The sequence below is a fragment of the Gymnoscopelus microlampas genome, assembly GCF_963454915.1.
Source record: "Gymnoscopelus microlampas genome assembly, chromosome: 7".
NCBI lineage: Eukaryota > Metazoa > Chordata > Actinopteri > Myctophiformes > Myctophidae > Gymnoscopelus > Gymnoscopelus microlampas.
Genome location: NC_139944.1, coordinates 12,677,332 through 12,692,520, shown reverse-complemented (window position 1 = coordinate 12,692,520; position 15,189 = coordinate 12,677,332). Strand labels below are relative to the sequence as shown.

Sequence of the window (15,189 nt, the reverse complement as noted above, 5' to 3'; positions counted from 1 at the left end):
CTTGTGCACACTTCACAATCAAAATCAACTCCCCATATAGGCCCCAACCATTTGTGTCAACTAGATATTTTTGTATTTTCTTCAAAACACACTTTTCACTACAACTCCTAAAACTTTTGTACAAAACTCACACAAATCGGTACACATTATCTCTGAAGTCTTCTCATATATCATTCCAATTGTCTATTACTGTATGTAGCCTACTACTAACTGCCTTCCAAAATGTGTGGGCCCTAGATAGACAAACCTGGCCCGGTGGAGACCAGTACAAAACACTTCAGCCCTATTTAAACTCAGGTCATTTGAAAATAGCCGTTTTCAAAAGATTTTTATAAATTTGAAAACTTTTACTTTTGGTACTTTTAGTAGGCTACATTGATGCCAATACTTTTGTACTTTTACTCAAGTACATTTTGAATACGGGACTTCTACTTGTAACAGAGTATTTCTACATTGCAGTATTGATACTTTTACTTATAAGTAAAACATCAATACTTCTTCCATCACTGCTTCTTCGTCAAGGAGTCAAGGACTAGTCTCTGGCTCCTTTAAGAGAAAGCCAAATACTGTCCATTTGATCCGCTCCGCACTGACGTCAGGGGACTGGGGGAGTTTGGTGAACCGAACAAGAAGACGCCAGTGTTGCCATGTTGGCTTATTGTAAGCGACTTTGGGCTTCTTTTTCTGCAAAGTTACTTGTAAATATTGGTAGTTGCGGGTTGCGTTTTTTTGGGCTTTTTTCTAAAGTGTACTTGCTTATTAAGCCTTGCTTCCAAATTGTTTTATTATTATTTAAACCAGTGGTTCTCAAATATTTTATATTTGTGTTGTTAGAACGTTAAAAAAAAAAAAGATTCCAAATATTCCACTTTTTTTTTCAATAGTTTTTGAAAATAGCAGACAAACAAGCTTACAATAAAAAGTGCTCATGTCGCTTCTTTTGGGCTTGTTTTCATAGACCCGGTTGCTTGTTTCTCTCGCAAAACCTGGCAACCCGGACAAGAAGGCGCACATAACGGTGTAGTGAGGAGGACCAGGCTGTCGGAGGGAGGGTGGGTTCACTGGGTTGTCAGATCTCTTTTCAACTGTTGGCTCTTTTGACCTGCTACTTTAACAAAGCCTACACAGTCAGTTGTCTGAAGAAAACTTGTGAGGATCTGCGTTACAGTTGCATTGGGATTACTGCTGAAATAAGCCAAGGGAAACATCAATCTCTCCGCCCTTTTGTGTGCATGTGAGATAGCAATCTTTACTGTACATTTGAAAACTCTACATTTCATGATCAATAAGAACAGACCATGGCACGGCTCATGGAATGATACTGGAATTACACTGGATATTGGCTGAGGCACTGGCCCATGTTATTTGCTAATTGTTGCCTACCACTAGTGCTTATTTGAGGGGGAACATGCATCATGATAATGGGGAGCAATCTGCAAATGTCAGCCCTGCAGAGCACCAGGGAACAGCTGTTGACAGCGGTTCCCATACCTTGGAGAACAGTTTGTGCGGCAGTCCCACTGATGACTTCCAGCATCCAGCTCATCTTAAACTGGAGTTCAGACGGAACGCTGTCACGGATGACTACAAAATAACTGCTGGAGTCCTTGGTCTGGGCATCAATGGAAAAGTGTTGGAATGTTATTGCAAGAAGACGGGAGAGAAATGTGCGTTGAAGGTGTGTGTGTACCTGCAGTGTCAATGTTTTTATCCTGTTTGATAATCTAAATGATGCTGTTTGAGGATATCGTTTACAGATGATGGAAGGGGAGTGAAGAGAGCATCCATCAATTATTCATCCTTCCTCTGTCTCCACGCTGGTCTCGGCCCATGTTTTATGACAGTAGGACTGGACATACTGTTGAAATCCTACACTGCATCTTCTGTTTGTTCTTCTTTCACATGCATGAGCCAATTGCTGAATGATGATACTCCAAATTGTGTGATGTGATGTTGACTGCTGAGTAAGCTCTGAAATGTACAATATTTTGGGCTTAATAGAAACAGAGGGTGTTGTTGTCACTTTATCTGGCTAGCTTATATAGTCAAACCAAAGCATGGAGACCAGAAATTAAACAGTGAGTGTCAGCTGGCTGGTGGAGAACCACCAGCAGTGATCTTAAAACTTAATTTAATTACTCAGCTACCCAGACAGACAGTGGAAGTGCCTGGACTCTCTCTTACACTGTCCAGTGTGCAACAAGGGCTATTGTGTAGACAAAGACCTCTAAACTACATGTTGAAATGTGCTTTCTGATCTCTAACTAAAATGCGATTCTGCATGATCAAATCCACATTACCCAATCAACTTGGACTAGAATAAAGTAATATTGCATATTTAAATGTATCCCATTTTGTAAAGGAAAACTCAAAAATGGACCTAGTGTAAGTCCAGAGCTTGTGAAGTCACTAAACAGGCAGAGTACTTTTTTTTGTAAAGACAAAAACAGTAGGGACACCCGCACCCCTTGCTACATATTTTCTTTGGAATGTTTGAGAGGACTGGGTTAGATCAACACAAACTTAACTATAATCCTGTGTTTTGATTAGTGTGAATGCATGTGCATTGTGCTAGTTCTGCAATATTTAGCGTGAGATGAGCTCATTATGAACACTCCCATCGTAGACTGTCTCCTACTCCAAAGCCCAGAATGCATTGCTGTCATGTTGAAGAGGGTTGTACTTTGGGGGCTGTTTGTCCTGGGAAATAGTATTCTTTCCACCCTCTTGTGCTGAACCACCGCAGAACTATTTAAAGGCACAACACACTCTACTGTAATACATTCTTGAAGCACAGCATTCATTCTTTAAATCCCTCAAGGAAAATTGTTGCTTGGGTTCTTGGTATTATGTCATACAAAAAAGCATTTTAACATAAACAGAGTTTGTATTCAGGTCAGGATTCATTCTTAGACATAAGAGTAGGCTAAACAGTACATAGAAATCTCACACACGTGTGTTCGCGCGCACGCACACACACGCACGCACACGCACACATACATACACACACACACACACACACACACACACACACACACACACACACACACACACACACACACACACACACACACACACACACACACACACACACACACACACACACACACACACACACACACACACACACACACACACACACACACATCAAATAGATCATTTTAATTATGTATTTTCCCATCTTCTCTTGAACAGATTCTGTATGACACCCCAAAGGCCAGACGGGAAGTGGACCTGCATTGGCTCGTGTCTGGGGGTCCCTATATTGTACACATCATCAGCCTGTATGAGAATATGCACCAGGGGAAGAAATGTCTGCTCGTCATAATGGAGTGGTGAGGAATCACCAAAATCATGCAATCTCTTCTACTGAAAAACTCTTCATCACTAGCTTATCTGGGCTCTTTCTATTGGAGGTCTTGCCATTTCTTGCCAGTAATTCCATTCTCTATCTAATTTAGGCCTACTAATGAGTTTCTGCACACTGATATTGGCGCACTCCCATATTGCGGTTATTTTGCACTGGCTCAGAAACCTGGACCTGTGGTAATTAATTACTGAGGCACAATGCCCTATTTGGTGGTCAAACCATAATTGCGATGGAGGGCACTGGTTGCTTGCCAAGAATCCCATAGCTGTCCTCAGCTTTGATCTCTTTGTTATTCTTGTCTCAGTATGGAGGGAGGCGAGCTGTTCAATCGCATACAGGCGAGAGGGGACCAGGCTTTCACAGAGAGAGGTGGGTCAGGGTCAGGGCAGCTGTACTGACCATATTCACAAAGGCCATACTGACACACAGCGACCATTTTGCTCTTACTTCATACTCGGAGGTATTGGTGGAAAAAGCACTCAAATGTTATGCTTAAGTAAAAGTCCGGAATAAAAATGTACTTGAGTAAAAGTACAAAAGTATTGGAATCAAAATGTACTTAAAGTACTAAAAGTAGAAAGTACTCATTATGCAGAAGGTCCCATTTCACAAGTTTTAAAATGTATAAAATCTTTTGAAAATAGCAGATCTACAAGCTCACATTGTGAGTTTTAGATCGGCTATTTTCAAATGGCCAAAATGTATATAGGGCTGAAGTGGTTAATGTATGTTTTGTTATAATAACCAAAATCTACAAAGTGACTAGTAACTAAAGTTTTCAAATAATTGTAGTGGAGTAAAAGTACAATATTTGCCTCAGTACTTGAGTACAGTACTTGAGTAAATGTACTCAGTTACTTTCCACCACTGCTCGGAGGGGGTATGAACTATAAGAGAGAGCAAAATGGCTGCCATGTAAATACATTTTTATGTTAAATGTTTGGCCATGTTTGAAAGTGTCACTTGTTTTACAAGCTCTGTGAGCTTATAGATTGGCTATTTTCCCCATGCGACACAGCCGTACAACGAAGCATAATAAGTATTACATGTTAATGTTATATTGAATGGTTCATGGATTTGTATGTTTCTTCCTGTGATGTCACATACATGTCATGTCTGTCAACCAGAGGCTTCAGAGATCATGCGGGACATTGGCACTGCAATTGAGTACCTCCACCTCATGGATATCGCTCATAGAGATGTAAAGGTAGAGCACTGCTGGTCAAAGCAACACACAACACACACTCTGTAAGAACGATTAAATCTCTGAGGAACTGGTATTGAACCTTTAACCCCTCCCCCTCTCCCCCTCTCTCTCTCTCTCTCTCTCTCACACACACACTACAGCCTGAAAATCTACTCTACACAACCAAGGAGAGCAACGCCACACTGAAACTAACTGACTTTGGCTTTGCTAAGGAGACAACATTATACAACTCACTCCAAACTCCATGTTACACTCCGTATTACGTCGGTGAGTGTTTTAGTGTGTGTTTATGGGTCTCATACAGTGCTTTCTGCATGGCCCCTTTGTATCAGAGACCTGCGCAGCAAAGACCTGGAGTTTTAACCACTTGAACCCCAGCATCCATATTCTGGGTGTAACATTATAGGGGGGTAACAAAGAGATTTGTTATAGACAGGAAACATCGGTCAAGTACAGTTGCAACTCAGGTCAGTAGACGGGTTTAAGTGGTTAATTTTGCTCTGAGTATGGTTGTGTATCACTCCGCTACAGATTTGATGTGTAGTTAAGTGTTATTTAGGCATACAGTGAATAATGCTTCTATGTTTGTGGTAATCAAATCCACTCATGTTCATCTTTTACCTGTGTGTGTGTGTGTGTGTGTGTGTGTGTGTGTGTGTGTGTGTGCGTGTGCGTGTGCGTGTGCGTGTGCGCGTGTGCGTGTGTCTGTGTGCGTAGTCATGCATCCCTAAGACTGCTGTTTATATTAAATGTTTCTGTCTCTCATCAGCCCCAGAAGTGCTTGGGCCAGAAAAATATGACAAATCATGTGACATGTGGTCTCTGGGTGTGATCATGTACATTCTGTGAGTGTCCACTGTGTCTCCACTGTTCTGTCTAATTCTGTTTTAGTCCACCATATTGTTCATTTGAACTCTCTAATCATATCCTGTCCTGTCCTGTCCTATAGGCTGTGTGGGTTTCCTCCGTTCTACTCAAACACAGGCCAGGCCATATCTCCAGGCATGAAGCAGAGAATCAGGCTGGGCCAGTATGAGTTTCCCAACCCAGAGTGGGCTGAGGTGTCTGAGGAAGGTCAGAGGTCAACATACGTTTTATACTTTTGATAATGGTGTGACAATATATGTAATTGTTTATTATCAATAAAGAGGTAAACAAACATCTAAGTTTACTGAATAATGTTCATAACAAATAGTGGGTTTCAACGTTGTAAAATTTACAGTCATGCCCATCCTCTCAGTTCTTTAGTCTTAAGTCTGGTTCAGACCAAAGATTTACAATGACATGATAAACCCATTTAAATCCTGATTTAAACTTTGTTCCGAGGTGTTTTGGACGTTTGACTTGGAAAATATTCACAGATCGAACTTCCATGATCAATGGCTCATTTAAGCGAACAAAACACAAACATCTCTTTAATAATTGTAGACAACAAGCTACATCTGGGCTTCCCTGCGCAGTGCATTGATGTTATATTTAAGTGGGAGTAGTGTGTGCGACTTGGGTTAGCCTGGGATCAATACTATGTTCGGGTTTCTCATCCGGCCAGGAGTGGAAATAACTTAAAGCTTAAAATAGAATAATCATCAGGCGGAACACACCTCTGAAACACGATTGTTTTTTTCCTTTTTTCTAAACTGGATCACACGGCTTGAGTGTTGTGATTGGTAGTCGTTTCCGGGGGAAATACGTACAACGGAAGTCCTGCCCCTATACACACTCTCTGCATTGGCTTTTGACCAGGCTTTTCTCCTCGGAGATATAAAGGCTGGGAACTAGGCTACTGACCATGATACTGACAATGATACTGACGTGTACTTACCATGATACTGACATCATCAGTGTCATGTCATGTCAGTATCATGGTCATTATCATGTCAGTATCATGGTTAGTATCATGTTAGTATAATGACATTAGTAGCATGGTAGTATCATGTCATTGTCATGGTCAGTATCATGGTAGTATCAGGTCAGTATCATGTCAGTATCCCCCCCCCAAGAGCACCTCAGTGCCCCCCTTTAACAAATATTGCTTCCAGCGCTCTGTACAACCCTAGGAGGCTGTATACGCCGCCGATGAGAAACACTACTATAGATCGTTTGCTCGGTAACAGGGGTCTCTCCAGTTCTTTAGTAAATAAAAAATAACATTTCTGGTGGGTTACAAAATTGTTAGCCTCGATCTCCAGGCTTTTATTGTTTCGTTACAAAATTGTAATCGTGTTGCTTTTCTTGCCTTATGTAGCCAAACAGCTCATTGTCCAGTTACTGAAGACGGACCCCAATGAGCGGATGACCATTGGACAGTTTATAAACCATCCCTGGATCAGTGTATGTACACACTTTATGTAGTCTGATGACTATGACTACTGACTCCTTGATTCATGTAATTTGTCATTTTGTCACTCCCGCTGCGTTTTAATGCGTCTGTGTTCATCAACTGTAGCAGTCAATGGTGGTCCCCCCAACACCCCTTCACACCTCTCGTGTCTTGACCGAAGACAAAGAGCTTTGGGACGATGTGAAGGTGAGACCAGAGAACTGTTGATGTACTCATGTTCTGAGGTTGGCCAGTAGATGGCTGTACTGTACTGCACCACACCACACTTAACACAGTGAAATGTCTGGGCCTCATAACAACAGGAGGAGATGACCAGTGCTCTGGCTACAATGAGGGTGGACTACGACCAGGTGAAGATCAAAGACTTGGACACGTCCAACAACCCTCTACTCAACAAGCGACGCAAGAGGCCTGCACCTGAGGGAGCTGAGGGCGGATCAGAGGGAAACGGAGATGAAGGAGGTGTGGTCTCCAACAGTCATTGATATGTTAAATTCCCTGGAGGGGGTTTGAAAAATGATTATTGGACTAAGAAAAAAAAAACAGTGCAATGAGACTCCAGAGGATGAATCAATAGTTTGCCCTCTGTGTGACCTTGGCATGCCCATTACTCATCTTTACTCTTTTCTCATTCTTTACATCACCAGCACATTATTGCACAGCCAGACCTTCAGAAATCTCCTCCTACTGATAAGTCTGACATCTAAATTCAATGAATGTGCTAAAACTGTGTGGAAACAATTTAGAGATGAAAATAATAACAGCATTGCAGAACCAATGCAAAGAATTTTGTCCGGTCCTTCATATTGCGACGGTATCCGGATCGGTTTTCAAAGCAGTAGGTGTTTTCTGCACAGTCCAGACCATTCAATGAATTTAAATTCTCCCAGATGTACGTATCTGTAGGCAGAGATATCTGAATGTCTGGTTACGCAAAACTAGCACAGTATAGGCTGATCATTGTTTTTGACTTCATATTCACCTGACATTTTTGTCACTGTTCTAACATTTTTAAATAAATGTTTTTCTATATGGTGTGTAACACTGTTGTTGCGCTGTATTAGTAACTCTCCAGTATTGAACCTATCCTTTAATTAGGCTGAAGCGGAGATTATGTCTTTGTCCCTCTGTGTGTGTGTGTGTGTGTGTGTGTGTGTGTGTGTGTGTGTGTGTGTGTGTGTGTGTGTGTGTGTGTGTGTGTGTGTGTGTGTGTGTGTGTGTGTGTGTGTGTGTGTGTGTGTGTGTGTGTGTGTGTGTGTGTGTGTGCCTAACCTTTTGTGCACATTGCCAGTATAGGCTAAGGAAGACCCTCCACCCCATTGTTTTCAAATCAGCCTCATGGTGGTGCTATACCAAGCTACTTAATGTTTTGGCCTATAACGCTTGAACCCGGTAGTATTTTACAATTTGAATCACATATTGAGGGGCACACAATGCAGAGCCGATGCAATTTCACGTTGGTCCACAATTTCATCAATATTTATGTGTACTAAATGAGCTGACCATCAAACTGCTTTTCTTCTTTTCTTTTCTGCCTATATTGATGGTTTAAGTGGAGAAGGACAGGAAACGGGGGGAGGCAGATGGGGAGAGACATGCAGCATAGATCGTCGGGAACGGGACTCGAACCTGCAATGTGCTGTCAGGCTACATTAGGGCCTAAGTGCCCGGACAGGCCAAACTGCTTTTTAATATTCCATGCTGTTTGCCTGTAATTGGCTGCCAAAATTAGAGTGAGGGGCATATTTCTTATAAAGAAACGCCAAATATCATGAACTCAACATCCAATCAGCCCCAAATTGGAATTGAAAGTTATGGGGCCTCTAAGCAGCTCCAAAAGCATGTTCACTTCTGACCATAGAGGATGCCATAAATGCGAAAAGATAATAATAATAATATGTCATGGAAATGGTACCCCCCCCCCCACAGCTTTGATAGGTCCTGATGGCTGCAAGCCATGAATTACACAAATATACGCACCACAGAGTGCCGCTTTCTAGTTAGTGGTGTGTATCACTTAGATGTAAAGTAACATTCAGGTAACAACAGAGGGACATTGGTTCTTCTCTTGGAGTGGTGAACAGATGCTGAAACTGGAAGCAAGGTGGAGATGGCTGCCACACTATCCCAAGGTCTGAATATTGAGTCATAATAGTTTTTGTTGATAGGTCACAACATTTCAACATTTATTTCATTCGATGGTAGCCAAAAGTTATGCTTCATGCCTTCAATGTATTTAATGTGTGCCAATAGTTATTCTCATAAGACTGGCAACAAACTGAGCAAGTAGAAAAATACCCCAAACAAACCAAATTTGTAATCAACCAACAGCAAATTTTTCACTGAACATTAGAACAATTTACACTCCATATATTAAAATATTTTGAACAAAATGAAACTATTTGATCTTCAGTGTTCCAATAACTGTATGGTAATCAGCTTCATTCTGGTTTACAAGCACAAACAATATAGTAGTACAGTGTTGTGAGTCACACACATTTGCATGAGGAGGAACTGTTCTGAGAGGAGTGTGTTGTTCATAGCCGAATAGAACATGCAAATCAGTTTAGGATTTGGACATGACATGTTCAATGTATATATCCAAAAAGCACAACATAGAGTTCTACATAGTCGAATGTTATCAAAGGGGTAAAATAGCCAATTGAGAGATGGCAGCCAGTGGGGACTCTGGATGCCTGGCTTTGAATGAGAAGCTCTCAGTCCGTGAGAAAGGCCTTCTCTTCACTCTTCTGGGATGCCAGTGTAAGGTCAGTTCAGTTCATTTAGCTAGATCATTGATTGAATGTGTTTACATGTAGCATATATAATTGTAATAGTTGCTTAATACGACAACTCTACTCTTACTCCAAAATGGCCTCATTAAGCACCTCAAATAGATGAGACAAACTGACAGAAATGTCAGTGATAATCCATGTTTTAGTTTAAGTGCGTAATTCCCGTTTACCATAGCTACAGATTTAAAGAATTATTAGAAATACGCAATACAACAACATGGGGCAAGTCACACAAAAGTGGCCTTGTAAAATCAAAACGCTTCAAATACGTAATAAAAGATCATCTTTTCCTTTATCAGTAAAAAAAATAAACCGGTTTCTTAGTCTACTTATTCTGAGAGTTATATTATATGTTGTGGAATAGTAATGTGGTGTTTATTTCCTGTATTTCATATGAGTGTATTTCAGTTGGTGACCTCAGCAGTTGCACAGTTGCTTGTATCCACTGAGATGCAGTCTGGAGATCTCAGCTGGAGTATTTTGTGTTGTGGAGTGGTGTGTCTCATTGAGGACCGCTCAGCACACTCCCATTTTCTACGTCTCTACTGCCTTACGGTAGGAGGAACTACATCTTTAAACACAGACCTTTCTTATGCCCACTAGACCTTTCTTATGCCCACTTTCATAGACAGCAATACTGTCTATGAAATACAGAGGAGAAATAATGACTGCCCCGTAGCGCCAACACATTTCACTGTATGTGCAAATTTATAGTGACAACTACCCCAAAGAAGTCTGGATCAAATCAGTATTATTATTATTAGTATTAACCTTTCCTATTTCCATGCATTCAGCGGGCGCGGCCACGGTTACTGTGGGAGCAGGAGCTATACGTGCCGTTCCAGTACACTGCAGTTTGCTTGTTCTTCCACACTTTCCTTTCAGATGTAAGTGTTCTTATTTCATGGACCCTCGTATCCTCTTATGCTTTTTTGAAATTATATTTCTTACACATTTGTATCCTTTCATGCTCTTTTATTACATTACTCGCGCAATTCTTGTTTTTATATTTAATGCTGTGTGAAGCACTTTGTAACTTTTTTCAAAGAAAGTTTATTATTGTTTTATTATTATTAATACCCTTATTATTATTATTATTATTATTATTATTATTATTAAGACAAAACATAAAACATAGTTTGCCAGGTGTCTTTAAGCCATTATTATGGTATAACATTTTATTTCGGTATTCATATTCTATTCCGGATGCTGTGTTGGATTGTAATGGATTTTTTCTGTAATGATTTTCTGTATTTCCCCCCGCTTTTCGCACTTCTCAGTAAATCTCACAATCTCTTTGATTGATTGTAAAGATAAATATTATAAACATCAATGCACTGGTTTTAGGACAAGCCTTTTAAAGTGGTTTGGTGTTTGCTCAGGACTGCCAAGCAGGCTTGAACTTTGCGGATGAGATGGAGGCAGAGGCATTCCGTGTGGCAGTGGAGACATGTAGGCCTATCCAAAATACGCAAGGTTAGTATCGCAACACAAAGCCTGTTTTATCTGCACACTGGTAAGCAAAGCACACAGTAAAATCCTCAGAGTTAATTTAACTCTGGGGGTGTACAATTCTAACCAAATGGACCTTTACGGGTCCAGCATTGTGCCCATCCCCAAGAATGACTGGAGACCAGTCGTTCTCACCTCCCTCGCTGCACCCGTGGAAGTTTGCATACCGTCAACTCAAAACAGATTCACCGAAGATGCAATTGCCATGGCTCTTCACACCGTCCTCTCACACATGGATGACAAGAAGCTGAAGGACAAGTACGTACGTTTGTTGTTCGTGGACTAACAGCAAGGCTTGACACAAAGTTCAAAGACCTTTAGAGCTGCACCCAGGGATGAGGTCAGTTCACTGGCACTCTGGTGCCAGGAGAACAGCCTTGCCCTCAATGCCAACAAAACTAAGGAGCTGATTGTGGTCGAAAGAGCACATGCCTATCTTCATCGATGCAGTTGCAGTGGAAAGTGTCAGCGAGTTCAAGTTCCTCGGAGTACACATCGAGGAGGAACTCAAGTGGGACACACACACCATGTAGGTGAGGAAAAAGGCTCAGCAGCGACTATACTGATTTCGTCTGAATAAGTTTGGAGTAGGCCCCTGCATCCTAAGGTTGTACTACAACAGCTCCATTAAAGGCTCTCTGTCAGGCTTGTGTCCTGATGTTGTTGTTTCTGTTTGGCCAAAAGATCCCAAGGATGCCTCTTAGGCAGTGATTCATGAAGTCTGCAGTTTATTGGTGATGTTATTGGTGGTCCTCCAGGTTTCAGATCCATACGAATTTGATGTTGGAGTTGAAGATTTTGAGCTTGGTCTTGAGTGAGACGTTTTTGGTTTCGCAGATCTTATTTAACATCTTGTCCTTGCTTTCCCTATTCTTGACTTCACATCCAGAAGATGTGTGTACTTAAAGCTCTCCGCATCATCAAGGATATGCACCACCCCAGCCACAAACTGTTCACACCCCTACAACGGCCGCGGCCAGGCAAGGATGCCTACAGTAGTATTAAGGGCAAGACCACCGGGTTTCTGAACAGTTTCCACCCAACTACCTTCAGAGAGTTGAACAGCCTGTCACCAGGCTGGCCAGTGGCCATGGACTTTACTTTTCCTTGTGGATCAGTGCTGCCAAGATAGACTGTCTTGATTGTTTGCTACTGGCCGCCAACCAATGTAAATGTACCATGTGGATTTCACCTGTGAAAGTTAACCTAGTTGACTATGTGGTTGAACCTGACACATACGTTTGATACTCTTTTATCTCACGTACAACACGTTGACACCGTAATGTCTAATCTCATGTACATACCTGCTGCTATGTGGGCCTACCAAAGTGCTACCACCTTTGTATCTAATATATGTGTACAGTATATACTTTCTTTTGCCTATCTTCGACATATTTCTCTGTTTTTCGTTCTTTTTCTCCTTCCACTCCCTGCCCCCCCCACCCCCCTCCCCCCTCTTTTTATTTTTCTCTTCCTGAACAAAAACGATGGAGCTTACACAAAAACAAATTTCACCCACTTCTTTACACCTGTAAACCTGTGACGATAAAGATGACAATAAAGTAGAATCTGATTCTGATTTGGTTACATTTGTACTCTCCCCAGAGGGTTACATTTATACAATTTCAACGTTCATTTGTCTCATTTCCCCATCCCAGTAGGTTTGAAGAAAGGGCCTCTGCCAGCTGTTCCTTCCCTCAAACGGAGCACCTCATCGTTGGGAGAAAAGACATTGAGCCCTTTGCCCCCTTGGATTCCCCCTCCTCCGTCCATGCCTGCCCCTGGACCCCCTGAGAGAATCAAAAACATCATTCGTTTAAAACCGGTAAGAGATCTGAGACATTGCATTTATAGTTCTATATACAACTGACATGTGTTATATGATTGTGTGTTTGGTGTGTTGTGGTCGCCATCAGTTGCAGGTTCAGAGGTCATTCTCTCTTTGAACACGTGTTCAGAAAGGGACAGAACCTCCAGAGTCACTGAGGTGTCAGCAGCAGTCACAAAATGAAGCAGGATGTGGATAGCGTGATGCTACAAAAAGAATTACTTCCCCAGATGGAAAAATAATGCTACTGTGATGATGACTCAAAACCAACACACTCATTTGAAATAAAATGATCCTGTCTATGAGCTGTTTCTTTGTCTTTTATGTTTCACTCTAATCACACTCACAGTCCTTTTTACATGGTTTAACATTATACTATAGTATGACCTTTGTACATGGTTTGACATAATAGTATATGATCTTTTTACATGGTTTAACAACATACAATATAGGGTGGCAGCACAATTTACGGTACACTAATTTGACATAATAAGCCATTATTACAAATAATGTGTTTCTTATTAGCAATAATGTTTTTTTATTAGAAAGAAACAAACGTTGTTATACCCTTATTTTCCACTATTATCCCTTAATTATGTTCTAATTAGAAATTGAATGAAACGTAACAAAAGATGTTATTAGAAATGGTGTTCTCTGCTATTAGACAGAAACAAACACAGTTATACTCTAATTATGGAACATAAATCCTAGAGGCTAACAAAGCCTAATAAGACCTAACAAAGCCTAATAAGAACCCCGCAACTACTAACTACACGATGTGATGTTAGGCTACTATTAGTCTACTGTAAGGGTTTCGTTAGAACAAATGTGTTCTTTATTAGGCCTTTATTTAATGTTATTTCCACTTACTTCAAGTTACTTTACATATAATTACAACAGAACTGTACCGTAAATTGTACATCAGCCATTCCGGGCAAACTTGATGACACATTATATTCTTCCTACCTTTTTTGCTTAATACAAATTATTATGTTGTTATTAGGAACAAATTACCTCTCATTACTACAGAACTGTACCGTAAATTGTACATCAGCCATTCCGGGCTAACTTCATGACACATTATACTTCTGCCTACCTTTTTGTTTAATAAAAATTATTATGTTGTTATTAGGAACAAATTACTTCTCATTACTACAGAACTGTACCGTAAATTGTACACCAGCCAAATTTTAATAATTTCTGACAAACTGTAGGCCTACTTCCAAATAACTTACTTGCTTTCAGTGCATGTTCTTTTATATATCAAAGCATTGTTATATTGAAATTTAGACATTTTCCAGAATGTATTATTATGTGTTTAATAGCAATAATAGGGAAATAGTTTCACTGTATCTGAAATGTAAGGCATAAGTGGTAAATTCATCATGTAATTTTTTTCCCCCTTCCTAGAAATGTAGTGGAGTCAAACATACAATATTTGACTTTGAAATGTGGTGGTGTGAAAGCCATACTGTAAGTATCCCACATAACAAAAACTACAAATACTCAAGTAAATGTACTCTGCACCACCAGACATTTAACCACTTAAACCCTATATGGCTGAGCGGAGTCCCTCAGGGCTCCATGCTAGTGTATTGTTCTGTTTTCTCTCTTCAAGTGGTTGTGGAAAAAAAAAGTTTATGATTTTCTCCAATCTGAAAAAGGATGAAATGTTGCTCCCTATATAATAGATCAGTGGTTTTCAACCTTTTTCATGCGAAGGACCCCTAAATTGATATACATTTTGGCCACTGACCCCCATCTGAAAACGCTTTGTGCCAGATCTACAAGCTCGGTGCCGCGCTATGAGCTTGTAGATCTGCTATTTTTGAATAGCCAAAGCTAATGTGGTTAAAATGATTCTGACGCTATGTTAACTAATTTCGCTGGGGACCCCCTGGTACCCCCCCTAGGGGACCACTGGTGGTCCCCGGACCGCTGTTTGAAAACCACTGCTATAGATGGTGTGAATATTGAAAGAGTGTATGAATTTAGGTTTTTGGATGTTATGTTAGATGACAAATTGACACGGAAAAATCATCTACTACCACGTTGTGAGCTTGTAGATCTGCTATTTTCAAACATTTCAGTACTTCAGTACTTTTGGTACTTTAAGTACATTTTGATACCAATACT

The 15,189-nt window shown here is 40.7% G+C and overlaps 2 protein-coding genes across 3 annotated transcripts; both read left to right on the top strand.

The window, feature by feature from the left end:
* Nucleotides 1–1,037: 1,037 nt before the first annotated feature.
* Nucleotides 1,038–7,997, top strand: LOC311048116 (MAP kinase-activated protein kinase 2-like). The gene is made up of 10 exons (XM_084061165.1): nucleotides 1,038–1,678; nucleotides 3,196–3,335; nucleotides 3,675–3,739; nucleotides 4,498–4,577; nucleotides 4,718–4,844; nucleotides 5,347–5,422; nucleotides 5,527–5,651; nucleotides 6,823–6,908; nucleotides 7,024–7,104; nucleotides 7,221–7,997. Exons 1-10 carry the CDS (start codon nucleotides 1,409–1,411, stop codon nucleotides 7,401–7,403), a joined length of 1,233 nt encoding a protein of 410 aa, XP_083917291.1. The 5' UTR covers nucleotides 1,038–1,408; the 3' UTR covers nucleotides 7,404–7,997.
* A 1,543-nt stretch (nucleotides 7,998–9,540) lies between these two features.
* Nucleotides 9,541–13,291, top strand: LOC311048119 (actin nucleation-promoting factor WAS). Of its 2 annotated transcripts, XM_084061168.1 has the most exons (6): nucleotides 9,541–9,686; nucleotides 10,122–10,268; nucleotides 10,508–10,600; nucleotides 11,096–11,189; nucleotides 12,884–13,050; nucleotides 13,142–13,291. In XM_084061168.1, the coding sequence occupies exons 1-6, from the start codon at nucleotides 9,588–9,590 to the stop codon at nucleotides 13,169–13,171; spliced, it is 630 nt and encodes a 209-aa protein (XP_083917294.1). In that variant the 5' UTR covers nucleotides 9,541–9,587; the 3' UTR covers nucleotides 13,172–13,291. The 2 variants fall into 2 exon arrangements, with proteins under 2 accessions (XP_083917294.1, XP_083917295.1); XM_084061169.1 differs by lacking the exon at nucleotides 10,122–10,268.
* Nucleotides 13,292–15,189: the final 1,898 nt, after the last annotated feature.